This window comes from Cygnus olor, chromosome 6 (genome assembly GCF_009769625.2).
Source record: "Cygnus olor isolate bCygOlo1 chromosome 6, bCygOlo1.pri.v2, whole genome shotgun sequence".
Lineage (NCBI taxonomy): Eukaryota > Metazoa > Chordata > Aves > Anseriformes > Anatidae > Cygnus > Cygnus olor.
The window spans coordinates 29,013,072-29,040,006 of NC_049174.1; the positions used below are offsets into that span (position 1 = coordinate 29,013,072).

At 40.5% G+C, this 26,935-nt stretch overlaps 1 protein-coding gene across 6 annotated transcripts in view; it reads right to left on the reverse strand.

Moving 5' to 3' along the window:
* MAP3K2 (mitogen-activated protein kinase kinase kinase 2) overlaps window positions 1-24,818 on the reverse strand; it is a 50,541-nt gene extending 25,723 nt beyond the window's left edge. For 2 of the 6 annotated variants that reach the window (XM_040561868.1, XM_040561864.1), the window contains exons 1-6: window positions 24,654-24,817; window positions 9,945-10,014; window positions 6,804-6,922; window positions 4,946-4,986; window positions 2,326-2,425; window positions 248-361 (exon numbers count right to left, since the gene is read on the reverse strand). In XM_040561868.1, coding sequence (XP_040417802.1) covers window positions 248-361; window positions 2,326-2,425; window positions 4,946-4,986; window positions 6,804-6,922; window positions 9,945-9,948 — 378 coding nt within the window. In that variant the 5' untranslated portion in view covers window positions 9,949-10,014; window positions 24,654-24,817. Of the gene's footprint in view, window positions 1-247; window positions 362-2,325; window positions 2,426-4,945; window positions 4,987-6,803; window positions 6,923-9,944; window positions 10,015-13,255; window positions 13,864-21,428; window positions 23,650-23,835; window positions 24,213-24,653 lie in introns of those variants that run through there. The other 4 variants (XM_040561865.1, XM_040561867.1, XM_040561866.1 and 1 more) reach the window with 4 other exon arrangements.
* Between the last annotated feature and the right edge of the window lie 2,117 nt (window positions 24,819-26,935).

The window sequence follows — 26,935 nt, forward strand, 5'->3', positions numbered from 1 at the left end:
TTGTATTACATCCTCATCCTTCTAAGGAACACTTTTCAACCACTGTAAGGAAGGCATACAAAAAGAGAGGTATCTAGGAAAAAGTTAAAACTGACTCAATACGAAATGCTAATACATGCCTCTTACTTGAACTGAAGAAGTAGAGTCCTTAATATTTTCAACTGGAAAAATGTCATCATTAAGAAAAAACAAATTATACTTCAATCTGAAAACCGAGGAAAAAGACATTTAGGATGTTAACTCATACCTGTGTATTTCCATGTATTACAAGCAATATTTTGAGACTCTTCATGTGAACACTACGGTCAAGCAGTTCAACTGCTTTGTCCAGGTCATCTTGTGTGGTTAATGGTATCACAAGCTACAAAAAGGAAAAAATAATAAATAGGTGTCTTAAACAGGACATGGGAAATAGGTGTCTTAAACAGGACATGGGAAATAGGTGTCTTAAACAGGACATGGGAAATAGGTGTCTTAAACAGGACATGGGAAATAGGTGTCTTAAACAGGACATGGGAAATAGGTGTCTTAAACAGGACATGGGAAATAGGTGTCTTAAACAGGACATGGGAAATAGGAGTCTTAAACAGGACATGGGAGTCTTAAACAGGACATGGGAAAGAAATTAGGAAGTCGAATACAGGAGAACAGATAAATTGATGTTCTCTTTCCTTTCATTCCAAACAACTTGAAAATAAGATTCACTGACAATATCTTAAGTTACCACCAAAATGCACCAGCGAAAGTCTGAAGCCCAACTTTAACTCTCCCTTTAGAGGCCTTCAGTAGCTACAGCATGTTGGAACAAGTCTTCACCATGTGGAAACAACTATTTCACATATGCACAACATTATTTCCTACAGTTTCAGAGACATATGTGCAGTGTCAATATATTTTCCATTTCCTAAACTAATGCAAGTATGTAAGAAGAATGAGGACATCTTATTTTCTGGACTACAAGGCAGATTTTTCTTTCTCATAATACTACAGCTGTATTTGTTTGAAGTTGTTTCACTTACGTAATGCCTCCAATGAACAACAGAATTTATGACAGAACTGTATCTGGCTACATGGAACAACTGCGGTTTTCACTAGAATCCACCTGGCATACGTGTTTCTTCAGAACAGAAAATAATATGCCATTAAAACCCACTTCAAATGAGTTCCATAGTACTAAAATAGGGCATATGTTTCAGGAGTATACGTTACGACTGTTTGTAACGAAGGAGCAGCAAAATATGGATTTTTTTAAAAAAGCTATTCTACTTGTCAACAGTTTCGGTCAGTGATGCTCCAATACAACAGATAAAATAAAGTCTTTTTATACCCAAAGAAAAGGGAATGAGAAAGGAAGGTCTTGATAACAAACGAGCATACTTTTCATTTTAAGTTGCAGTTTTAATGCTAATGGCAGGTTATTACCATTACACTTCTGAAAGGTGACGTGATGGTTTGCCAACTAACACAGAAGATGACAAGCAGAAAACCTGCTCAAATATCTAAAAACCTAGCAGAGAAGGGAGCTAAAGCATTACAAACACCTGTTTTCTCTGAACTTCTGAATCAACCAACAAACAGCAACTACGAGTATTGTCTTCCGCAAAGACGCGGCAATTATGCTGTGCATAACCAAGCACGCAAATAACCCTCCAAGCATTCGCTGACTCAAGGCCAAAAACAGAAGTGAGTCCTAAGAACAGATCCTGCACCCAAAAACGTATCTTCCATTAATAATCCCATCTCTACTTCTAAAGGAAACCTGGAAGTAATCCTGATCAGGTGTCACTTAGACCTGTGGCCTGAGAGCATTAGCATCCAGCTACTATTCAGGAAATCTCCGTGAACCAGACACTTTAAGAGGAACAACAGTTAAGCTTAGGCCTCCAAACTACACATTATTAAATGCAGCATTGGTGTAATTACCTAATGAGATTAATTCTCAAAACAAAAAAACAAAACACCACAGAAAACAACAAAAAAGTACAGCACTGTACAATAAAGTATAGATGTTACTATAGAAGTTTACAAACACAACGAAGCTCAAAGAGGTAAAAATTTTCCTGAATTCATGCAACTGGTCTGTGGCAGAGCAGGAAGAAAACTTGCCCATTCCCAATCAAGTCTGAGATACAGCTCTCCCCATTAAACATGTCATGAACCTCTTGCCTATCTTAAGTTAGACAAGCCTTATATATCTGAGAATGCAAACATTAGAAACCTGAGGTTTTGTCACCGGAGTGGTTCTCATCGCTGTCGAGAGCAAATTTCAGCCTTAAAATAATCTATGTACAAATCACTGAAAGTTTAGAAAACACAGAATATTACCTCATTATTGCTGTAATGTAAATCCATAGTCTGTCCAAAAGCAACTTTAGCTTTAGCTGCAAGATCTTCAAGTTTGACAGGCCGTGGTAACTGGAGGATTCTGAAACACAATTTAAGTTACAGAATTTTTATCAATTACTTATGAAAATCTGTTACCTCACTACTTAAGAATACTCTTAGAATCAAATTTATTACTAAAAAGACCAAAAGAGGCTCTGCTGTATTCCCTGTTCCCTATATTTAGGAATCATAAAAAAAAGAAAAGCAGTGAAAAAAATAAAAGGGATAATCAAGCATAAAATCAGACTCCATTATTAGTGTTTAACTTGCTTATATACGGCTTCTTTCTTAACTTAATCCTTTGCCTCCAATTCACAGGGAAATTCTTGGAAAGATCTACCATTTCATTTTCTTCTTTAGAAAAAGTAGAGTAAAACATCGGACTACCACAGGCTGATGAGCGTAAACAGAAAGAAAGAAATGAGCCCTGCAGTGCCCATTTTTTGGAAATCCAGAAGTTTCTCATCTGAGGAAGGTTACTAGACATAACCATCCTTAGAATAACAAATTACACATTCAAACTGATGAGTCCATCGTTAACTGTGCAAGTGTACTCCCAATAATAACACTGCAGCTGTAGGTCAACTGTTCCAATTTTCATTTAATTGGATGCCTCTCCAAAACAAAAAGACCAAAATGGCTATTACTGACCCTTTGCTATAGAAAAGTATTGTATTATTTGGGACAGAACACTATTAAACAAAAGGAATTTTTTAGAAGTGACTAAGCTAGTCAGGTACATTTAAATTTTAAAATGAAACCACACAAATTTGGTTTAGCAGAAAACTTGGCAAAGGATAACTGTCTCTTTTATCAGTGTTTTAAGTAGTACACTGGTTAGGGAACAATACTTCATACTGAAATGAGGCTACAAGCAAGGTCACTTCCAATTTAAAATTACTAAATAATTAATTAATAATTATAAAAAAACAACAACCAACAATAAAATCAAATAAACATATCAAGTCTCACTGTAGTTCACAATTTGTTTAGGAGGTCTGGAACTCTGCCTACCACAGCGCATGCTCCTTGGTACAGAGCACCACGTTCACTGCTGAAAGGACTCTGGAATCACTTCTCTTTCCCACTTCCCTTTTTAAAAACTAGCGAGAAAGCCATTGCACAACTTATTTTTCTTGCATCATTTCATTATTTTTTCCTTTAGATCTTCATGTTCAGGCAACAGAATTATTAGAACTCCTGCTGAGCAATGAGCCTGGCCTGCCCCATACCCTTGGGCAAGCAAATTCAAGTTGCTTTGGACAATCCAAAACAGAGCTAGGCTTATCAGCATAAAAGCTTGGGAAGGTATCTGTCCATGCACTTACTTCATTCTTGTTTTCATAGTGAACTGTTTAACTTGGTCCACTGCGAAATGAATTAAGATAAACTACAAAAATGCACAGCCACGCAGGCTGGCAGTGAGTAAGCAGTTCTTTGTTTTAAATACACACTTCCGTTTATTTCACAAGAAATCCTAAGGTAGAGAAGTCCCCAGTTTTAAAAGGCTTTTAAAAACTTATTTCCTCCAAAGTACTTATAGCACTCAACCGTTACCAAGCCACTGTGATCTGCGATGTTCAGAAAAACAAACAGAAAAAGATATTGGAGGATGTTAACACCTAGCAAATTTACTGTTATTTCCCCTAACTTGTATAAAGGGAGATCACAAGTTGTAATCAGCATGGACACACGCTCATCTGTTGCACATCACTAAGGACTGCCAAGTAGCAGCAGAGGTTTTGTTCTGAAGCAATCTTTGCTTAAGAACTTTACCGTAAATTCTATTGACAAATAGCATAACGAGGATTTTATTTCCCTTTTCATTAAGTATTTTCAAAAACCTTATTTTCTAACTATTTCTCTGTAGGTACAATCCTTTCAGAAAGAGGCAAGACAAAATACAGTTGCCTGCAAACCACTTCTGCACGGAATTGGAGCTAGACTTCTGTGAAATCTTTTGAGCAGCCAGTAGAGCAGTGTTATATAGAGATGCTTCTATGCTTTAAGCATGCACATCTTTCACCTACCTCTCATACAAAGAATGAAACTGATTTTAACTGATTATTCAAAAAATACCAGTGAAGACAGTCTAATTATAAATTCTAGTAAATTTTCCTATTACAGTTCTCAGACTGGTTCCTCCAAAACACAAGCCACTATTAAGATTAAAGATCTAGGTTTCTTACTCCAGGTTGCAGAGTAACAATACATTACCATGCATTTATTAATCAGCAAACAAAAAAAAATTGCTGGTCTACTCATATTTAAGGTCTAAGCTAAGAAATTGCTTTAGGCTACAAACATCTACCTGAAGAGTAAAATCACGAAGGATATTACATGGGACATAGCTACAGTAAGACACTTCTGCATTTATGTATAACCTAATATTTAAACAGATTAATTCTGCGTAAATTGTGCTTATATACAAATTAAATTTAAGATCAAGCCAAACATACTCATATCTGAAACACTCTGAACAGTTATTTGAAACTTTGTGGCATGAGCGCAACAAAATCTATGAATAATTAAAAGCCTGTTTCCTGTGTTCCCAGCTTACCTTTTTTCACCTCGATGTTCAAATTTGACTCTAACATCATTCTGTAACAAAAGGGATACAGAAACACCACTGTTAGTTTGTTGCTACTGGCTCTAACAAAGGCCATGAAATTCCACTCAATAATCCTAGACCTCAAGTAAATTTTTTTAGAAAGTTCATATTATTTTTCTGTCCTTTCTGATTTACCAAGCATTTTAACAAGCTACTTCTGCTGAGGTATCAGCAGATAAAATGTGTAAGAAACACACATACAGAAAAGATCCTGAAGTCCAATGAACGATTCTGTAAGTAAACACATCATTTTAAATCAATATATTTTAATATTATAACAGTTTTGTAATTTGAAGTTCAGCATGAAACTGATTACCACAGAATTCTCTATTGTGAACAGGACCTGCTCGACTGCTATGAGAAATAACAAAAAATAATTAAATCTAATGTTTTAAAATGATCTGGTCACTGCCAATCTTCTGTGCCCTGCAATGCATGGGAATAATAAAAAAAAATCTTGCTGCACTGGGACAGAATACAACTATTCTTTCAAACTTTGATTGTAAAATTGGTGAACATTAACTGCTTAGCTGTCTATCCAGTTTGAAGCTGATCAATATCGGTGCTTTCATTCTATACAATGAAGCTTTTTTCTCTCTGTTTAAGAAACATACCTTTTTCATAAGCATTACCATTTAAAACCACATTAAGTTGGAATTCATGTAGTTTCCTAATAATAAAGATACCTGTAAATACCTGCAGTCAAAGAAACAAAATTCTTTTGCAAAATTAAAAAACTTGAGTCAAATTATATTAGCAACTATTGCAGCAAAAGATGACATTCAACCAGAGATTACGTCCAAAAAACAAAATGTTCAATCTTCCAGAAGATTGATATGTGCAGAAGACTCACAGATCTAAACAGAACGTCAAAGATACATTTCTGCCTTACCACTAACATGCTTAAACTCAGAAACGGCTCAACTATTCTTTTATTTCTAAAGATTTTATTCAGATCATTCAGGATCATATCTGTACATTACTTCAATGCCTAAAGTCACAGTTCAGAAGTGACTTACATGATACTAGCAAAACACAACTGTGTTATATACTAAACTTATAGAATGAGAAGGATATAACATAGCAAATTTTTGGATAGTTTATGAGCCAAATATACTCAAATACTTTGATCTTTAACAGGTTAAAACAAGACTGTACAAGCTAATGGTCCTTGTGATATTGGATTGCTGGTTAAAGGTCCAATCACGTACAGTTAATCCAATAGGGCTATTACAACAATTTGGGTAAATATCCGTATCCATACAGTGATTCAAGCCTATCAACTCTACTCCAGCTGTGTTGGGCATCTGCAGAAAAAAATAAAGCTGAAAATAACTCACATCTCCAGCATATGAATAAACTAACAAAAAAATCAGGCCAAAGATGGAATAAAGGAGCTCAAGTATGGTTTCTGCTGCTGTGCTGGTACCTGCGTAGTTGACACGTGTGCAATCTAATATAGGTATAAAATTCATTCTAAAGAAGCATTTTAAATAGAAGATGCACAGCTTGACATTTTAAAATACTCTATATAAATGATATGCCAATCTCTATACAGTGTCAAAACATCTCTATGATCTTCAGTTTACCAGGATCAGAGTCATGTAAGCATACACTATGATCTGGTCTGAAATCCTACTGCTTCATTTTGCTGCTAATTTAAGAATACGAACAAAGAAAATTGCAGCACATGCGAGAGACTAATAGCTCATTCTGGTATGCTCACTGGCCTGGCAAGAAGAATAATTACAGAAGTCGCAGCAGGCCTTCCGGTTTTCATTACATTAGTAAGGATATTAAAAATTACCTGTTTTTTAGGTGAAGATGACTTTGGTTTTCCTGTTTCTTGCTGGGGCAATACAGGACGACTGGCCTTATGAAGCACAGCCAAATCCTGCATGATTGAATTCAAAGCTTGCTGCTCATCTGCTCAGAAGAAAAAGAGAAGGTTAAGTGTAAACAACAGTTAAACTTGAAGTACATTATCGTCTTATTTCCCAGTTAGGCAAGCATCATTCTAAAACCTAAAAAAGTCATCTGCAACACGTAATTGCCAAATTTAAAAACATTACTGCCATGCTGCAATCATATATTTTTATTTTATTATTAGCAGTGCTTAAGGAAATAAACAGCTTAATCATTAGCTATACTTAAGTGGCAGGTTTAAGAAGTAGGGTCATGCACTCAGGAAGCATCATATCACCAATGCCTGAACACCTCCATTGTTTGAACACCTGCTGATGGCCCACAGAGTAATTTTTTTCCACTTTTTGCAGGTCTGCAAGGGTAGTTTTGCGGGGGCTTACAGAAGCACAGTGAAGACCAAGATCTTATCGCAAGAACCTACAGTTATGCATAAAGAAATCTGCCTAGCAACATGGTAACAAAGTTTAAAAATTGAACAAAAGTCACACTTCATTAGTCTTGCAGTGATATTTTGAAGGGCAAATACGAGAAACAACAAAAGGTGAGAAACATCTTCAAAAAAAAATTAATACCAGCAGTTATTCCTTTGCAAGCCAGTCTTTTTTCACTTTTCACCTCTGACTGAACAGTGACATACCAGAGCTTCTTTCAATTTTTTTTCAGTTCCTTCTTAAGAAACTCAAATTCATAGGTAGCAGAGGACTACCACTGCAGTCCAGGGAAGTGCTCCAGAGTACACAACTTCTGTCTCGCTTTCTCCCCCTTTTCCCCACATACATACATGCCCCCATGTTTGTGGGCATTTTTTTCCACCACTTTCAAAATTAATTTAGCCACGTGACCTGTCAATGTTAAAATTTCATTGCTCTTGGAATTTCACGCTTTAAAGGCATGAGGAAGATTCTTTTTAGGCTGTTCAGTCCGAATGATCCCATCAACTGCTTAATAACAGTAGTATCAGAGTCTCTCTGGAATGGATGGCATTGATAAAGTTATCAGTCCTATGTCTGGCCCACAACAAATTATCAAAGGTTCGTATTTAAATGGTTCCAGTGGTTCCGTGTAAGCATGTAAAGCTTCAAGGAAGATAATGTTACCCTTGACAATATGTCTTATGAAAGACTATTCATTAGAACTTCAAAGTAGAAGAAATTTCAAGACTAATAAATGGTAATTCAGTTCTAGAATTTGAGAATGCCACTCTTTATTTACAGTAGTGCTATTTGCATACCCACCTCATTTACAAAGAGTTAAAAAGAACCAAAAGCGTACGAACACGTTCTCTTAAAACAAAGGAGAAAGAGGTCTTGTTCAGCAGGAAACGCAACCTTTCGCCTCATTTCACACTTAAGGAATGCCTGGTTTACTATTATTTTGGTCTAAGGACAAATTAATTGAGGTTGAACAAACTTAAATTCCACCTAAAAACATTGAATAAAAGAGGTCTATATCTTAATTTACCAACTGTAAACTTACTCTTAAACTGCTAATTTACACTGATTTTCAAATCTCCAGTCCCATGTACTCCTGGCTGCGTGTAGAGTGGGTCCAATCTAAAGCAAGACAGTCACAACGAGAAACAGAAGTACTGAACCACGGGACAATTTAGGGGCAAGAATGCTACGCAGTTTAGATTGCTAAATCCTGAGCATCTTCTGCTAGAACCGTGATGGCCTGAGGCCACAGAGTAGGATCTATTCTAGAGAAGGTTTGCACTGGACTTCTTAAGACAGGAAAGCACTTAGGAACTAAAAGCCTGTCCATGCATCACTATGGGAAATTTATTTGATGCTATTATTTTGTATTAATTCCTTGCCACAACAACAATACTACACTCAGCATATATCTAGAATACTCGATAACAGAATTTATCTACAAAAGTGCTACCTGTATGCACTCATGCTACTTCACAATTAAAAAGGTTTGTTGAAGAATTACTAGCTAGACGCTGCTATTTGTAAAGAAGGGAATTTCTCAAACGTGGACCTAAAACCAGCCAACATGCATTCCAGGTATCCAGCAGTGATGAGATAATTTATTCACACTCCATTCAAATATAACCAAATTACTTGTCAAATCAGTAAATAAACTTGTCAAATCAAGAAACTGAGGGATTTTAGAGTTCTAATTTAATAGATTCCTAACAAATGAGAAAACTGGTCTGAAAATTAGTAACTTTGATCACCAGTCATGCTGCCATTATTCATTAACTCTACTAGGATATGCAAATCTATAAAAAAGCAGGTTTTACTAGAAATATTTCATGGCAGAACTGATGACTTTCTTGCAGCTGACAGTTATTCCTTTCTTAAACTAACACACATTTCATAACTTGCCACAATTCTATTATTTCGCTGTGTTATAGCCAATTCTAATCCTCGGTAAGAAGAATGTTTTTAGCTGTGGGTTAGAGGAGGTAAAATTCCCAGTGTTCATAAGGTAGCACATTTCATACAAGGGAAATTAAAGTATTGTGGCAATGCATCTAAAGCTTACTGAATATGCAGTGTGATTCAACAGTCACCTCTCAAAAAATGTCTAAGAATATCACAAATCTAAATACTACTTTATTACTAAGCATGAGGTTAGCTCAAGCAGCATTAGAATAAAAGATAGACAAAAGCTTCTCACCCCGATTTTTATTTATTTTATTTTGAGAATGAGCACCAGTAAGTGATGCCCCCCCCGCCCCCATTACCATTCAGAGCACAGCAGGTATTGCTCAGTACCCCAATGCCATGAATCTCAATTACCCATCGCTGGATGTTTAAGTTAGCACATAGTGAGAGAAAAGCGCTATACTCCAATGGGGAGGAAAAACAAACAAAAAAAACAGCCACAGAAGTATTTTGAACACTAGCAAAGCAGCTGAGCACTGCCTTTCACGAAGGCATTCCATTAGTTTACACAGCTAAAGTGCACATTTCCTAAGAACGTATTAAAAAAAGGCATTATGTGAATGTATTTCCTCTTAAAAAGAAATGAAAAGTCAATTTTTATATATGCTTCACACAAAACTTACCCATAATGGCAGTGAGCCTGAAAACCTGAACTTCAGGGAAATGGCTGTCTTGTTAGCATTATTTTTTTTCCTAAAATGCAAACCACAAAATACAAAATTACTGAAGTTGTGAAGGCAATATAAGGCTGTAAAATCTTCACTTTTCATATTTTTTCATAATATTCTACATATGAAATATGCATATAAACGATACATAAACTATGTGTGTATATTCAGTACAGAAAAAATGTATTTCTGGATCTCAAAGTAATTTCGGTTAGCTAGACAGGTCTTTCATTTTTGGCATCATGTCTCTTACATACTCATCTCACGAAAACAGCCTTTTCAAGCATTATTCATTTCACCAGGAAAATGAGAAAACTTCACGTACTTATGGCAGGACCTGCAAAGGTTGTATTTTTCAGAAAGAAATTTGCACTTGAGAGCCATGTAAAGTTTTCCCCTGCATACCGCCTTTTACCTACATAACGGATGACTCACGCACTACTGCCTGTTGAAATAGCTCTGTAATAACCAAGAAGAGACCAGGCTCTCAAGTACTCCCAGGTCTACAGACAGCCTCAAAGCAGTACCTGAAACAGCTTCCAAGTGCTATGGGGAAAGAAACTCACCCCGATGCTTTGGAAAGCATTAAAGCCTGAAAGAGGATGAGAAGCCCATCTGGCCTGGCCTGCCCTCAGTCTCAAGGCAGAAAGCCCAACTTTTACTGATAGCATCGACTCCAGCCTCCTGATGCCACCACCAGCAGGAGAGAGAAGAGTTTTAAAAGCAAACAAAAAACTTCTGTTGCTCCATAACAGAACTGGAAAACTGTGAAGATGCAGAAGAAGTGGACTCGTACTAATCTTCAGAGAGGAAAACAGGGGATGGATTTGCATTTATTAGCTATGATGACTTAGTATAAGGACAGAATCTTTGGGCCTTGCTCTCACAAGGTACCAGGAGATCTGCTTTGCTTAGTGAATGGGTTGTATTTACACAGCCTGAAACAATACAACTAACTTTTCCCCCATGTCTGATTTTCATGTCTTTTACATCCCTACGAGTCAAAACAGCAAAAGAGAACGTGTATTCTATGATTTCCTTCACTATGGTTTTTGTACCAGTAGTCATCTTTGGGGATCTGCCAAATATTTATTCACTAGTTATGAGAGCGTTCATAAAACAGTTTTCAATTCTGTATTTGATCCAACTATCTTAAAATAAGAACTAGTGTCATTTTCATAAACACCTGATTTTTATTACCCATCTAATATATTACACATAAAACTGTGGTTCATGACTTTGGTTGAAGTATTTTTGTAATATTTCCTTGCAAGCATTTCAAAGAAATACAGAAGTTCTCTGAGCATTTTAAATCTTCTGCCACACTAAGAAAAAAAGAATTGGTTCTACCTCCAAGGAAAAATACCTAAGACGTTCTTCCTCAATCTAGCTAAAATAACCAAACTTGGAGGCTCAAGGTATTTGAGTTATAGGGCTTACACACAGCAAGCAAACTGAAAATGGAAAGAGATTTTATGAAACATCTTCGAGTTCCTCCAGCTATAAGAACTCATTCTTTGCTATTACTCTGGGGCCTCTCCTTAGATGCACATAAGCCAGTGAGTGAGCATCCATTTCTTTTCCCATAGGAGAAAAAACACACAAAAACACTAGAAAAACACAATTTCTATAATAATGTATTAAATTCTCACTTTATTGCTCTTAACCAAAATCCTGTTCCAACATAATGTATAATTAATCACCAACTGAACGTATTAACATTTTTGTTAGCAACTGTCACTTCAAAAATAAGCTAATAATATTGAAATCTGAATTAAACAGGTGGCCCAGATCTCAGGCAGGAATAAGACACCAAATCCTAATCCATGGGTACAGAGCAGCATTAGACAGACGGAGAAAAACACACGTGGAGCAGACGACAGGCCAGAACAAAAAGGAAGCATGAACAGGGAAAACTGGAACTCAGAGAAAGATCCCAGGGAAGCAAAAGCAGCAAAACACGAGAGCAGATGCAAAGGCAGAATAAGATTTCGTCAAGGTCTTGTAGAAAAACACCAGCAGCTTGAATTTGAATGTAATTAACGAAAGGATGGCAGAGAGTGAATTTCAAAAAGGTGATGATGTGATAAGAGAGGCAAACAAAGAATATCCTAGCAACAGCATTTTGGATCTAAGGGTGGAGAGATGCCGATTCATATTCATGATTCACTTCCCATGAGCCACCGTCCACAGAGCCAGGAAGTCTTTCAGGCTCTGGGAAAGCTGCTGAAGGAGGAATATAGCCAGGTGATTCTCAGAAATTGTTCGTAGCTTCCTCGTGGTAAACGACACAAAGCCTGAGGGCAAGTACATCCTGCGGATGATAATCCAGCTGCCAAAATACTCTGTGCCAATTGTCCATGTGCACGCACTTTTCCTACAATAACTGAACCAGGTTAAGCCACCTCTCCTGTACCGAGAGATAAAAGCACACAAACGTTGGCATATATACTACAGCATCTCTCACTATTTGTTGTTCACGTTCAAAAACCTGTAGTCTAAAAAAAAAAAGTTTAACCCCACGGAGTGGTGGAAGATAGAAGATGCTATAAGAGATGAGTATTTATTCAGTGAGCTAGAAAGGGTGGTTTAGTTCTGGGGGATATGGAGACAGAAAACGTGCAGAAATGAAATGGTTTGTGCAGCATCCAACTTCATAACAGAAGGACGATTTTTGAAGAGGGAAATTTGCTATAGCTACTATGAGAGCCATAACCTAATCATGTGAGAACAGAAAAGGTGGTACATAAGCAGTCAAGAGAAGTCAGTATATGTGAATTCAGCTTTAGAAAAATTCAGTCCTTTAACATACCGTGATAATCTATATGAAAAGGTGTCCACCAGGAAAGTAGAAAGGGGAGATAAATCCAAACCAAAAGTCAATGACACATTAGTAAATTAAGGTTACAAACAAAGGCAAACAAAAGAAGTATTGGACTCAACAGATCAAATTTGGAACATCAGAAACAAGCCTAAATAACAGTAACAAATATTCTACTATGGGATCTTTTAAAACTAAAAGATAGTGGAGGCAAATGAACAGCTAAAAGACTGACCAAAAAAAAGCTACACAGCTGTTGACTTAAGAGAGACAATCCAGACCACCCTGACAATCTAAACCAGCAACCCCGCAACCAACTCCCAAGCCCAGGACAGCATTCAGGACTGACCAGCTGTCCTCAACTCAGAGAGCAGAAAACAGAAATTGTATTGCCTTCTATTTTTCCCCTCTCACTGCCTGTATTTCCAGAGACACCAGCATTCACCAATTCTATCCTGAGCAGCTAAGCTAAAGCCTTCTACCACTGGAACGACCAGCTGACAGAGTATCAAGCACAAAACACATGAAATGCTTGTCTGCAGAAAGAGAAGGGTGATTAGACATCTGGTTTATTTCCCGCAAATCTACTTGATTGTCTTTCACAATATTTTAAGTCTTGTTCTGATTCTATGTAGCTTAGTCAGTGCACTTCTAAACTTTGCCCTGAATTTCCCACTCTCTTGCAGTTAAACAAGCTTATTCAGAACCCCAAGTTATTTTAACCCATTGTACAGACCAGTTTTAAACATATATAATACCCCGAGCCAACTACCAGTATAGGACAACGAGCTTCCTGAAACAGTAACACCTAACTCAAAGTTAACAGATGTCTTCTTCAAAATAAAATCATAGCAGGTGGAAAACAAAAAAAACAGATACATGTGTTTTACTGAATTTAGGTGGTGAGATTGCGAGTAGTGATACAAAATAGGAAGAAATAGTCAGCGTCCATTTTTGTTCTTGTTTTGAAAAAAATCAAGAGGATGTATCCAAACCACAGCACAGTGTTACTGGAATAGAAATTTCGCCACCTACAGCAACTAAGGGACATTATGCACTATTTGTAGTATATTTCAGATAAAACAGTTTAAGTGAAAGATTCAGGCACTTACAAGAGTCTAACCAAGACCCTTTACAACATTACTGGATCAGCATTCTGGAGCACTCCTGCAAATATTTGGAAATATCTGGAAAATTGTAAATGTCGTATAAATAACCGACAATAGTCGAGGAAAAGGCCAAAGAGTTGTAGATATTTAGCTCCACATCAATTCAGACTAAAATAATGTAATAATTAGCTTGGCATCTACACTGAATAAAAAGTAACAATGCAGTAAATGCTTTGATTTCAAGGATTGTTATTACTGCCAAGCAAAATACAGCTTCTTGAAATGATTATGGATTAGTTAACAGAACTAACTACAGCAATTAGCCCACTTAGGTTTTTCCAAAATATTTGGCTAAATATCACATGATATTTGAATTATTTGCTTAGAAGTCCAAATTAACTAACAAGAAATTCAGTTGATGGATTACAATAAATTATTCTGAGTTCCATTTTCCCATGTAGCAGAAACTACCATTAAGTGTGATTCCCAGCAACCCCCTGCGGCCTGGCAATGCTCAGGTGGCCACAAACATCGAGATACGCAAGTTGTGGCCTAGGAAAACGATCTGAATCAAATGTTTAAAAACAGTCAGCCCAACAAAATGTATTTAAATACAGTTAAATATTTTATATATATGTAATAATCCGCTGTTTTTTTCATTCAATATTAGTATTTATTGTGTTTAAAATAAAATTATTCAGTAATGTTTTTGCGTTGAATACACTCTGACAAAGATGATCATTGAGGAAATCAGAAACAAAGCTGCAGCTACAAGATCGGACAGTCCACAAGAGAATTCAGAAGAACTATTAAATTATGATGTATAATTACCTAGCACAAGAGTAACACGAAGTTAAGGAGGGATAATGCAATCCTTGTGTGTATAAAAATGCAAAGCGTGCAGAAGCCATCTTGCCTCTGTATGCAACCTACAGATTCAGTGTTCAGTGTGGAATATCGGGAAAACTGCAGCCAGCAAGCGTGGGATGGCTGAAGCATCAGTACCTTCGTAGCCATTACAGATGTATCAGGTATCTCTGCAGTGTGCAGACTTGCAATTTCTTTGACAGAAGACTTTTGGCAAGCCAAAGGAAAAGTTAATTTATGTCAAATTTAGCACACAAGACAACACAGACTCAGTTCATCTGTATAGCTATAGGCAAGATTTGGTATTTATTTCCTGAAGAGAATGGTTACTAGCTCTACCCCTTCTGGAGTTCAATTTTCAAAAAGGAAAACCAGACTGGCACAAAATACTGCTGCTAATTATGGATGGTGCCCTCCCAGTTGCAGGGACGATAACAGTTCAAAAAGCAGTGCTGTCAGTTTTAGCACCCTAAATGCAGCTCATCTCTCAAAGCGCCTGGAGAAGCAGACTTCAGAAGGAGCTGAAAGATCCAACAAGCCCAGTGACAAAAGTACAACTTCCACCTCCTCCTCCGACTAAACGCCTGGTGCCTGCAGTTCTATAGGCTGCAATTTGACACATTCATATAACATTTATCAGCTTGACGAACAATGACACTGACTTAAAAAGTTTTAAAAGCTTGAGAAGGCTTTGAGAATGCAAGGGCACAGTTCTTAATGACTGTTCTCATAAAAATGCAAAGTAGTAGATAATTTAGCATAATTTTTCTATAAACTCATCTTCAGCTTTTGAGATCAATATCTCAACACTTACAGCAAGATTCACAAAGAGTAACTGTAGTCTAGGAAAGCTAATCTCCCCGCAGTTCCTTTACAGTTGATATGGGGAGATAAGAATATTTAGAGAGTTTCAAAGCACTCAGATGCAAGTTTCCCTGCTTTGAATGAACCTCTTCTTTCCAAACGGCATCAAGAACCTCTATTGGATACCCCTTCATAAACCCACTCCACTTCAAGTACACAAAAAAGATAAGGCTGTAATTGGCCTCGAACAGAAAAGCACCTACTTTCCTCAACAGGATCTCTTTCTTCGCCTAATTCAAGATTTACGGAACTTCTCTCTCCAGTTCCTGTGTCTGCTCCTGCAGGTACTCAGTAGCAGCCAAAGCACTCTCTTTGACAGCTAATTTCTCGCTCTAACTGACTTTGCTGATACATCAAGCAAATCTGTCACGATGCTTTCTTAAGAGCTGTTTGCAATTTCAAGAAAAAACTATTACAAAACAAAGATATGCATTTTAATATAAAAGAAGGGTCACAACAGCTGAAACCTGTGGACAGGTGCCACAGTGACACCATGCAAAATATTTCAGTGTTGCCAATTTTGCAGCACAACACACTAGCTGCAATTAATTGACTCTGCTCATGCTCCTATTCATCGCTTGGCTCTACTTTATCTGAGACTAGATTTTCTCACATAAGTATAATAAGAAGGAATAAACACCGTTATGTAGCCCAGTGAACTGCATCACTGCCACCAAATCACTCTAGCACCTGGAAATCTATCACCACCACCGTGGTGGTGGAAAGTCTCAGAGCATCACAACGTGAAGAAGAATACATTTCTCACCACTAACGAAGCTGGATGTGACACCGATTAATGCTATTCATGCCATAGAAAGGTTTAAGTCTTAACCAGTACATTAAGATAACACAACGACCACAAAGATGCAGAGTAAAATACTTCTGAGATGTAACTTTTTCATAATTAACTGTGTAAAATTAATTGAATTGCCCCATAAAAGGCTTCTCGAAGAAAACAGGTCTGTGGAGTTTTAACCTGTACAATCCCACTTGATAAGTATTACAATGAGTGTTATAATTGGATTTAGGCACTTCTGTTTCCTCTCCGAAAACTGTCCGTGGTGCTCTTGGCTCCTAGCACCCGCTGCTGTCACTGGGAGGCCTGCTGCTGCACTTGGCACCAGTGGCACCAATGTTAGGCTTAGTTCAATCTCTGAACTGGCAAGTCAAAATATTTGCCAACAAGGGCTAAGGGTATTACAATCAGAAACGTTACCAGCTGCAATCGTAACTGCATGGCCCCTACCCAAGATCTGACAGCAGGCTAAACTTTTTTTTTTTTTTTTTAGCATCATAGAGAAATCACAGCAAATACCCTAAAAGAGCACAGGGCATCTCTCTTCCTTATGACAGGATTCAAGACTACCAGATCAGCCAAAGGACACAGTAACACTGACACTATAAGCTTGCACCCCAGGTACACTTACCAGCGCTACTGGTACTAGCTGTTCCTGCAATCTTCACATCTCTAAGAACAGAAGACTGTGCTACAACCAGTACTAAATAAATGAATTTGAAGAGTACTCATTAAGTAGAGAAGTAAGCCTATCAAACAGCAGTTCTAATCTATGAACATTATTCTTTAAGCAAAAATAAAGCACCCAAGAAGAAAAAGCTGGCTTCCAGCAGAAACTGAGTATTGTAAGCACCTCGAGCATGTCAATTAACATGACAGCAGCTACCTACAGCTCATCAGTCAGACTTCACTTGTGAGAGCACAGAGAAAAACACATCCTTAAACTCCAGTAACCAGTTCCATCCTCCTCAGATCACCTGCTCATTCTGTAACCCTGATGGGCTGAAAGACACCTACGTGGGGAAATAAACCGGGGAAACAAACTCACTCTGAATTTCTAAAGCTAGTTATAGTTTCTATCTTTAGGTGCCAAAAAGGAGAAGCTTTAGTTTTCTGCAATATAATTATCGCTTTTGACAGCACCTTCCATTCAAACAGCACCCACTGATTCCAGCTGTGAGATTTAACCATGGTGCAAATCACACCACTATCATTGCAAGCCCAGTACCAAGAGAACTGACTGCAGGCTCAGCCGGCCCTTCCTTCCCTTATTGCTATCCCTAATAACGGGAACACGAAAATACAAGAGAATCCCGTAACACACTGACACGGAATATTTGAGTAAGGTGAAACATTCCTGAGCCATACGCATTTCCACCACAGTACAGAAAGAACACTGATGAACCCATCTCAAATTCAAGACTAAAAAATTCGACAAAAACGACAAACAGAAGGAGTAAAGTTATCAAGGGAGCCACAGGTCCGGGTAGACTCAGACCTCTCAAGCTTGGAACTGTACCAACACGGGGCCCAGTAACACCACTGGAAAGACGGACAAGTCTATACTTAACATACATTAATGGAAACGGAGAGAGGCATTTCTAACACACATATACATACACAAAATCCACAGACTTTTTTTTAACCACACGCATAATAGGACTGTGCATCATTTTTGTAGTCACCCTTGTCTAACTGAGCAGCTCTAAGCAGACGAACTTTGAAGTTTTTATCCATATGCAGTAGGCACTGCTTTTACACCGGATGCCCCACACAAGCCAACACATTAAGGCATTGCTAAGCTGTCAAGAGCAGAAGCCCTTCCTCATTTTACACTTAGGTAGCAATATTTAGCTTCCTGTGAACCAGAAAGCCAAAATTCAACGTAATTTCTCATACAAACATTTGAATCAAAATGAAACACGGCAAACCTAACTTTGAACACTCAAGAATCAAATACAAAGGCACGAGGACAACATACCCACGTGACATTTCCTGCCTGCATCTCCCACAGCTCACTGCTTCAGGGTGGGTACCAAATCTTTAGTGACATCCACAATGCTACATAATTACACCTGTTCCTCAGCTGACAAAAATGCAGGAGGCTCATAAAGACAGTTAATAAGGTAACTTAAATACAGACTTGAAAGTTGGGAGATTTTACCAGGGAAAGGTTTACTGTGTACATGCCCATAGATAATCACAATTTTAAGTCTACAGGTACACTAAGCTTGCATTTCTATTGAAGGAGCACTGCTACTTTCCATCTGAGATCCTGTGCCAAGCAGGAGATCCACAGCAAACAGGTGAGCCAGCTGAAAAGATTTATTTCACATTCTTTAACTGACTGCCAGCCCACCTGACTGATCTCACACATCAACAGCAGTAACACCAGCACAAAGACAGGAGCAACAATTCCTGCTCGAAGCACCCCTTTTGGCCATTGCACAGCTTTGGGCTTTAAAAGATCTTTTAAAGGATGGCATGTGTGACGCAGGGATTCCAGGAAATGACAAACACCTCAGCCTGGCCGGCACACAATGAACTCGGATGAATGGGCATACAAAGTAGGATGGGGATGAGCAGGTATGGCTGCAACAAGAGGATTTCCTCACTTTCTGATCTCTTGGTGCATCCCAAACGTGGGTAATAGAAAAGCTGAACATATTCCCTAAGAGAGTCTACTTGGACTTCTAATGATGGAAAAAAAATCTCAAAAGGCATTTTGCAGTCACAGTATAAGAAAGAGGAAAGACCCCAGCATGAATAGATCGGTTAAAGTCCAGAAAACCTAGGACAAGCAAAATTTGTGCTTCACAATGGAACGAGGGTACCAACAGGGTCCCCCAAGAGGCTGAGCTGCTCAAGGCATCCTGAATTAGCTGAGAAACAGAGCAAGGTGAAAAGCCTGCCAGCAGCACTGTGCCTGCTGTCAGTGCCCCGTGAAGTACCAGAGGTGGTCCTTGTCACACCGAGCAGGTCATGGCCAGTGCAGGTGAATGAAAGTGATGTGTGTGTGTAAGCACGTGTGGTGGGGGAGAACCAGTTGAATCGACACAGAACAAAACAACCAACGGGCTCGGCAGCAAACTCTACCTGCACTCAGAAACAAAAATCAACGTTAGGAATTACTATGAAAGAAATGAGTACAAAGCGGACGGCTGTCTGTCCATCCTGAATGTCACTAGCACCTCTGGGGCATTCAGCTTCTGAAATGGACAAAGCAAAATAGAGCAGGTTCAGAGAAGAGCAAAAAGTACAACCAAAGGCACAGAATGGGTTCTGCAGCGGTGTACAAAGAGACAAGTTAGGACTCTTCAGTTTCAGAGAGACTCAGGTGAGAGGAGGAAGTGATAAATATCTACAAAATCACCTGAGGAACAGAGACCGATAATTATATTATAGATGGCTTGTTCACTCTCTTCCACAACAAATGCAGCACACCAAAGGAGAACAGCACAAACCAAACTGAAAACAAAAAGAAGGTGGATTTTAACATAACAAGTAGCAGTGTACCTGCAGAACTTCTTACCCACGGGTATTTGGGTGCAGAAATTTGGATGCATGCAGAAAAAGGGCTGGCTGCATGAAAAAACAAAGAAGTCTAGATTTAGAACAGCCCTTCACTGAAAATACTAGGGATTGAACGAATACTCAAGCTAAATCTGATATATGCCTGCCTTGTTCTTACTCTTCTCTAAGCATCCGTTCATGCTTACTGCCGGAGGAAGAATACTGGAGTATCTTTTTTCTGCTTTCATTACGGATTAAGATTTTACCACAGACTTGTCAGCCACCGCGCCAGTGACATAAATTCTCCTTTGAAAATCTCATTTGGTATTCATGATAGTGCTAACGTCACAAACACAGAGCCTTAACAGATATTCAATAAAGAAACTTCCTGCAGCAGCTTCGAAAGTCACTCGCTACACTACCTGCCCCTGCCCCAATGTACTGCACTTACTGCACCAGCAGCAGAGGCTGTTTTCAAACTACCACTTTATGTCCATTCTGTTACCATTTAACCTTCCTGGAGAAAACAAAGTAGTGCTTTGGGGTTTTGCCATTCCAATTATTTGGGCTTGCTTTGTTTGTTTTGTTGTTTTAAATCAAAAGCTTCACGCTGGAGTTACAATAATCATGGCACTTCTAAAAACGCACGTAGTCAGCACAGCAAACCAGCACCTAAATATAGGTGGAGCTTTACCGATCATTTTTCAGCAGTTAGATGGTATTGGCCAAAAATGTTCGTGGTGACAGTTCTCACAGTCTGCAATAGAACGTCTTCTGTTCTAAAGATTTTCTTTAGGGATTTAATTACTGCTTAACAGCATTTTCTTTTTTTTTTTTTTTTTAAATCTAAACAAGGGACTCATCCAGGTGTTTCAATTTTCAAATCGTTGTTCAAAGGTGACACTACAGTTCCCATTGTGACAGTTTTGGCAATGTAGCATTCAAAGTTGTTGGCATGTACAGGGCTCTCTTGTGTGAGCTACTTTAAAATCCTTTTGAGACCAGGTAAGAGTCAATCACCACTGACTACTGGAACATGCCTTCCTGCAATAAACCAAAGGCCTTCTCTAATGATCACGACTGGCGGCTATTTCATTCTTTTTTCAAAAGTAGCACTGCTGAAAGAATCCTGCAGTTCGTCCCGTCTGTGATCTAGCCTCAAAAGTTATGGATAAAATTATTTCCATAACAAGTGGGATAAACTGGAGTAAAGCCAGGAAGCATGTTGAACACAGCTGTTTGGTAGCTGGCTCTGCAAGTCTTCCAGAAAAGCCCACCTATATTTCTTCTGCTTTGTCACAGGGCTGTGAAAGGGCAGCAACATCTCCAAGAGGAAGGAGGCTTGCTCAGGTACGGGTACACTGACACAAGTCATCTCACCAACAGGACTACTTCAAAGTCATATGAAAAAGACTGGTTAAGACACATTTTTGCCAATGGAAGCTCCTTCAAACCCCAGAAGAACTCACTCAGTCAGGCTTCCCATTGCGGACAACACGTACACTCAAAAAACACAGGGACTGTGTGTGCTGGGAAACAGAGGAAGAGCAGAAACTGCCCGCTTTCCTGCGAACTGATCCCTGCTTGTGGGGAGTCTGGAAATAGTCCATTATCAGAAAACTAACCTGAAATACAGATTAAATTCAACACACCAAAAGGTTCTATTCTTTTTGTTCAAGGTACCCGATTCAACAAATACTAACACAAGCTCCTGTGTTAACAAACACGGGAGCCAAGAACGTGATGCTGTTGAGAAAAAAAAAGACTACAGGCAAAAAAGCAACAAAATTATATGGACACACACACAGAGGAATTACATTTTAATAGGGCTGTCATACGTTACTCTGTAAGTTACAGCAGAAGTAAGTTAATTATTCTGTTGTGGTCAGACTTTGGCTGGGGAGCTTTGAAAAATCTGCAGACAAATCAGAGTCCAGTGGGAGTTGATGACAACAAAAACAACAACAAAACCTGAGAGAACATGACCTGTGAAGCAAAGGCCTCTTTGCTTAGATTAGTAAAGAGAAGTCAGAAGTAAAAGGAGACAGAGGAACAGTCCTCACATCTACAAACGGTTGGTACAAACAGTACAGAAATCATTATCCAGCATGAGTAATAATAGCGAGACAAGAACTAACTGGCTTAACGAGCACCAAGACAGAGACAGAAGTTAAATATTAAGAAAACCCTACGAACTATAACGACAGCTATGCACTAGCTATAAATAGATCAGCAAAGGTGTGGTATTCCCCTCGTTGGAGGTTTTTAAGAACAGATTAGACAAACGTTCGTCAGATAAAACTTCAATGTATTTGCTTCTGCCTCAGAGCAGGGAGCAACCCCATGAAGTCCCTTCCTTTCTTACACATCTGTCCTTCCTTTATTTATCAAAATGCATTTATCAGCGTTACCGTACCTGAGCTTCAGAATTACAGTCTCTGCAACTTCAGCATGTGAAGCATTTGAATTCTGTAACTGCAAGCACTGCTGTTTTGAACCGTTATTATACTTAGCAGAAAATATTTTGGGAACACAGAAGCAGCATCTTTTACTACGGCAGGTGATCCGCAGAAGCAGACAAATAAATGACTGAATGGACATACAGAAAGAGAAGTGAGTGATGAAAGACCAGGAAGTGCAGGAGGTGAGGAAACAGGGACTGAAAACAAAGCTACAGCAAAGAAAAAGCTTCAGCCTAAAGAAATGATTTTCCTCTCAAATGAAAAATTAAGTTACAGATGGCCAGGATAATTTCAAGAATACATAATCATATGAGACATGGAAGTAAATATACGTGAGAGACTTTACCAACGGACAGGAAAAAGTCAGAGCTCCACAGGCCTGCCTCCATTAGCAATTCTCGACTGGCAGTTCTTAAAGCACACTGCAGACAACCCTGCTTGGGCCTTGCTCAAGGAAGACCAACTTCAAATGATCTCATTAAGCTGGGCCCCAAGCTATGCTGTACGTGCATTTGTGGGTCAAGTGTCTCTGGAGCAGTGGCTTCCACTGATGGGAAGCCGTTGAGCTATTCTAACACAGAACTCCACCTCTCCTCTCCTCACTGGTACCAGAACTGCTGCAGCTGCTCTGAAAATACAGTTAAGGTGAATATAATTCAAACATCCCAGAAAAGAAATGCAAACGTGTATGTTCAGAGTAAGAAATGAGGCTAACACACATCCACATGCTACACCTGTCGGTATTAATGTTACCAAATCAAAATCTCACACTGTGATCCAGAAGTGAGAACCACAGCTAACGCACACTGCAGGCTGAATGCTGTTCTCAGAACCCAATGATATGTTTACAACGTTATTTTGCAACACAAGTGCAACTATAACATGCATGACCTATTTTGACTATTCCTAAACACTACAAAATACCAGAATATTGAAATAGCAAATGCAATATTTGCAGTTCTGGAAAAAAAAAATAAAATGCATTTTTCTTCTCTCCCAAAGAGAAATTAGTGGGGTTAATAGAATGTCACTGAGATCTTTTTAATGCAATACTGTGTCAGCTCTACTTCTGAATCTCAAAAGCTTAACTTTCAGGACAGCAAACCTAATTGTTTGCATGTTAAATAATAAAAATATGCTTATTAACTAGCTACCTTACCTAGGTTCATCACATATATGAAACGAAGTTCTTCAAAAGTAACAAAATGTAATTAATTACATTGGTCACATTTTTATTCTTTTTTCATTTTTCTCCAAGCCCTAATTTATACCTAGGATAATGATAAGAGTAAAAATCTAAAAAGAAATTATTAAAAAAAAATCTGAATCGTTATCTGAATCAATAACCACACTCAGTGGCAATCACAAACGAACACTAACTGTAGAGAAAACCAGAATTATAATAAGTTTTCACCTTTGAATATTTTTGGAGGAAAGGAGGTATTAAGAAAGCCACTGTAGGCATGAAAGGAAGAATCCTCATGCAGCATTGCTGTTATTTTCAAATGACAAGGAAGGGTTTAGCCACAGGATAAGAGAAAAATAAACACGGGGGGATTCTTCTAAGGTTTTGCAACACTACGTAAATACCACCTCATCGCTGCCCACTCCCTTAAAGCCATCCATAAGGGGATGCCAGCTGGAAGCACACTTTCTCGGACATTCTGCTAATAAGTGCTACGCCACGAGCGAGCCCAGCCGTGCAGAGGAGCCTGGAGGTGCCGGCTCCTCGCCACAGCCACGGGAGCACGTTTCGAAGGCCTCTTTACCCACCGCAGCGTGCTGCATTGTTTAACGGAGGCAAATCCGTGACAGCCCAGCCGCATTTGGTGCGGGGAGCGAAGCCCCTCGCTCGCAGGCAGGTGCTGCCGTCCGCCCCCATCCCCTCAGGGGGCCCTGAGGTACAACACAACCGGGGGGGGAGGGGGGGGGGGGCTCCCGGCTCGTATCGGGCTGCCCCCCCCCCCGCTCCCACAGCCAAACCCCACACCCACAGCAGAACCCCCCCGGGTACCTCAGCGCGCCCCAAAACCCAGAGGGGGAAGAAAACAACCCCACGGCCAATTTACCCCCCCGCCTAATACAACCCCCCCCCCAGCGCAGCCCCCGGCCCTCTGCAGCCCCCCCCGGCCCCCAAACCCCCCCCCCAGCAGCACCGGGGCCGCCTCAGCGCTCCCCCCCCCGCCCCGGCCCCGGCCCCGGCCCTCCCCCCCGCGTCCCGCCGGGCCCAACCTGTGTGACGGCGGAGGCCCCCCCTCCGCGCTGCCGCGGCTGGGGAGCGGCCGGGAGCCCCGAGGGGAGCCCCGAGGGCGGCCCTGAGGGGAGCCCGCCCCCCCCCGGGCCGCGGGGGGGGGGGGAAGCGGCCCCGGGGCCTGCCCGAGCGAGGGCACGGCGAGGAGCGGGGCGGGAGGCGGGGAGGCGGCGAGGAGCGACGAGGGGAGGGGGGGAAGGAGCGGGGAGAGGAGGAGGGGGTAAGGGCCGGGGGGGGGGGGTCGCTGAGGCGGGGGGGTCCCGGCGGGCGTCAGGCGCCGGCGGCCGCCGCCGCTGCCGAGCCAAGGCCCCGCCTCCCGCCGCCGGGCCCGTGACGTCGCCCCGCCGCCGGGAGTCGGGGGGGGGGGGGAGCGTGAGGCGTCACCGCGGCGGCGGCGTCACGGCGCAGGGGGAGGAGGAGGCGCGAAGGGGGAAGCCCGCGGCGGGCGGCGCATGCGCGGGGCGGGGTTACGGTTCCCTCATCGCAGCCACCCCTGTCGTGAGGGGAGTGCCGGGGTGGGGGCAACGGCCCCGTGTAAAGGGGGGAGGGGGGGGGGGTGTATTTGTGAGACACCAAAACGCTGCTCTGCCCACTCACGCAGCGCCCAACTTGCCCTCAGGCTGCAGAAAAAAAGCTTTTTCCTCGACCCGTCAGGCGCCCGGGGGGGTGTAGGGCACCCTCTGAGGGGATACATTCCACAGAAATATCCAGCAGAATGATAAAAACGAGTATCAACTTAAAAAAATATATATTAAAATTTCGAGAGGGCTGTGCTAAAGAAAGACCAACTGATGAAGCACATCCAAGAAAGGCACAAGGCTCTGAACGGCACTGGTTAATAAGAACTCCAAAGCCAACATGAGGCAGACACAGTTGTCCGTCAAAACTAAGACACTTTTAGCCACAGCTGGCAAAATTGTCAGCCATATTTATGGGATGTCTGTCGTGACCCAAAGTCTTTAGCCAGAAAGTTGAAAAGGTGACCTTTTGTGCTAAGTGATAGGGAAAGAGCCAAGAGGAACACTGAGTGTGTGTGATGTTCCTGCACCATCAAGCAAGATCAATGATCCGCAGCTGCTTACACAGCTTTGAAAACACATCCAGTGTTTCCCCTGCCTTAATGTTCCAGTCCACGGCCATTTGTCACTTCTAGCATCTTGCAAAAGAAGGGGTAGTGGAAAGTAGGTTTTGAAGACTGGGTTCCTTCACTACATGACAAGCTAGCCAGGGCTGTGGACAATCATCCTTGTTTGCCCTTTTCCTCTGCCCATGTCCTCAGTATTTCTGCACAAAGCCCTCTTAGCACGGGGCACTCTCGCTGCACTATCAGTGCCATCCAAGAGCGCTTTGCTGAGGACACGTACATCCTCACTGGCATCACTGTTTCTGTGGCATAATTCCTAAAATAGAGCATCTTCACTATCAGGAGCAAGATAAACAGCCAAATATCGACTTTGAGATTAAAAATATATATGTGTGTCTATCAACACTAAGGACCAGCACTTAAAACACTGACTCACACTAAGCTCAGCCCAAACCCAGGGGCATGGTTCTGAGATAATGTGTTACGCTACTGAAGCAAAACGGTGCTTATCAGAACAGTGTAACTGCTGATACGGAAAAGAGGGGCATAAAAATAGATGTCAGAAGTTGCAATAAAGCATATTAGTTATTTATGCATTCAGTACAAGCCCTACACAGGCAATGGAAATTGGGAAGAGTGGGGGGTGAAAATTATAGGGTAAGCACATCTTAGGATAGTCTCCTCAAGTAATTGACTGCAATCAGGCAGTATGGCTCTGCCTTGATTCCAGAATCAATACCTCATTGCAGTAAGAGGTTCTCAACTAGACACATTGCTTGAGTCTACAAGTACCTGTAGTGGTTAACACTAAAGCCACAGCTTTCAAACACTTCAAATGGGAATAAAGCAGCTCCTTCTAGCAGCTAGGCCATTGTCCTCTGTTCCCCCTCCGCGCCAGTCTCTCCATCTCCCCACCATTCCTTCATGTAGCTGGCACTGAAACGTTGTTACCATGTTTGGAACTACATCCAGAAAATGATCTAGTTAAAGACATTAAATTAATTGCTTATTTAACCTAAAGGTGGAATAACTGGCAAACCAACAAGCTGTTGGAAACAGAACAGGTAAGGGAAGTCAAGATGGCTTCTTCTAGGAATGGCACTAATGTGAAGTTTGTGATGCCAGAATGTTATAACATGACCCAGAGTCCTTCCTCACAGGGAGAAGAGCTGACATTCC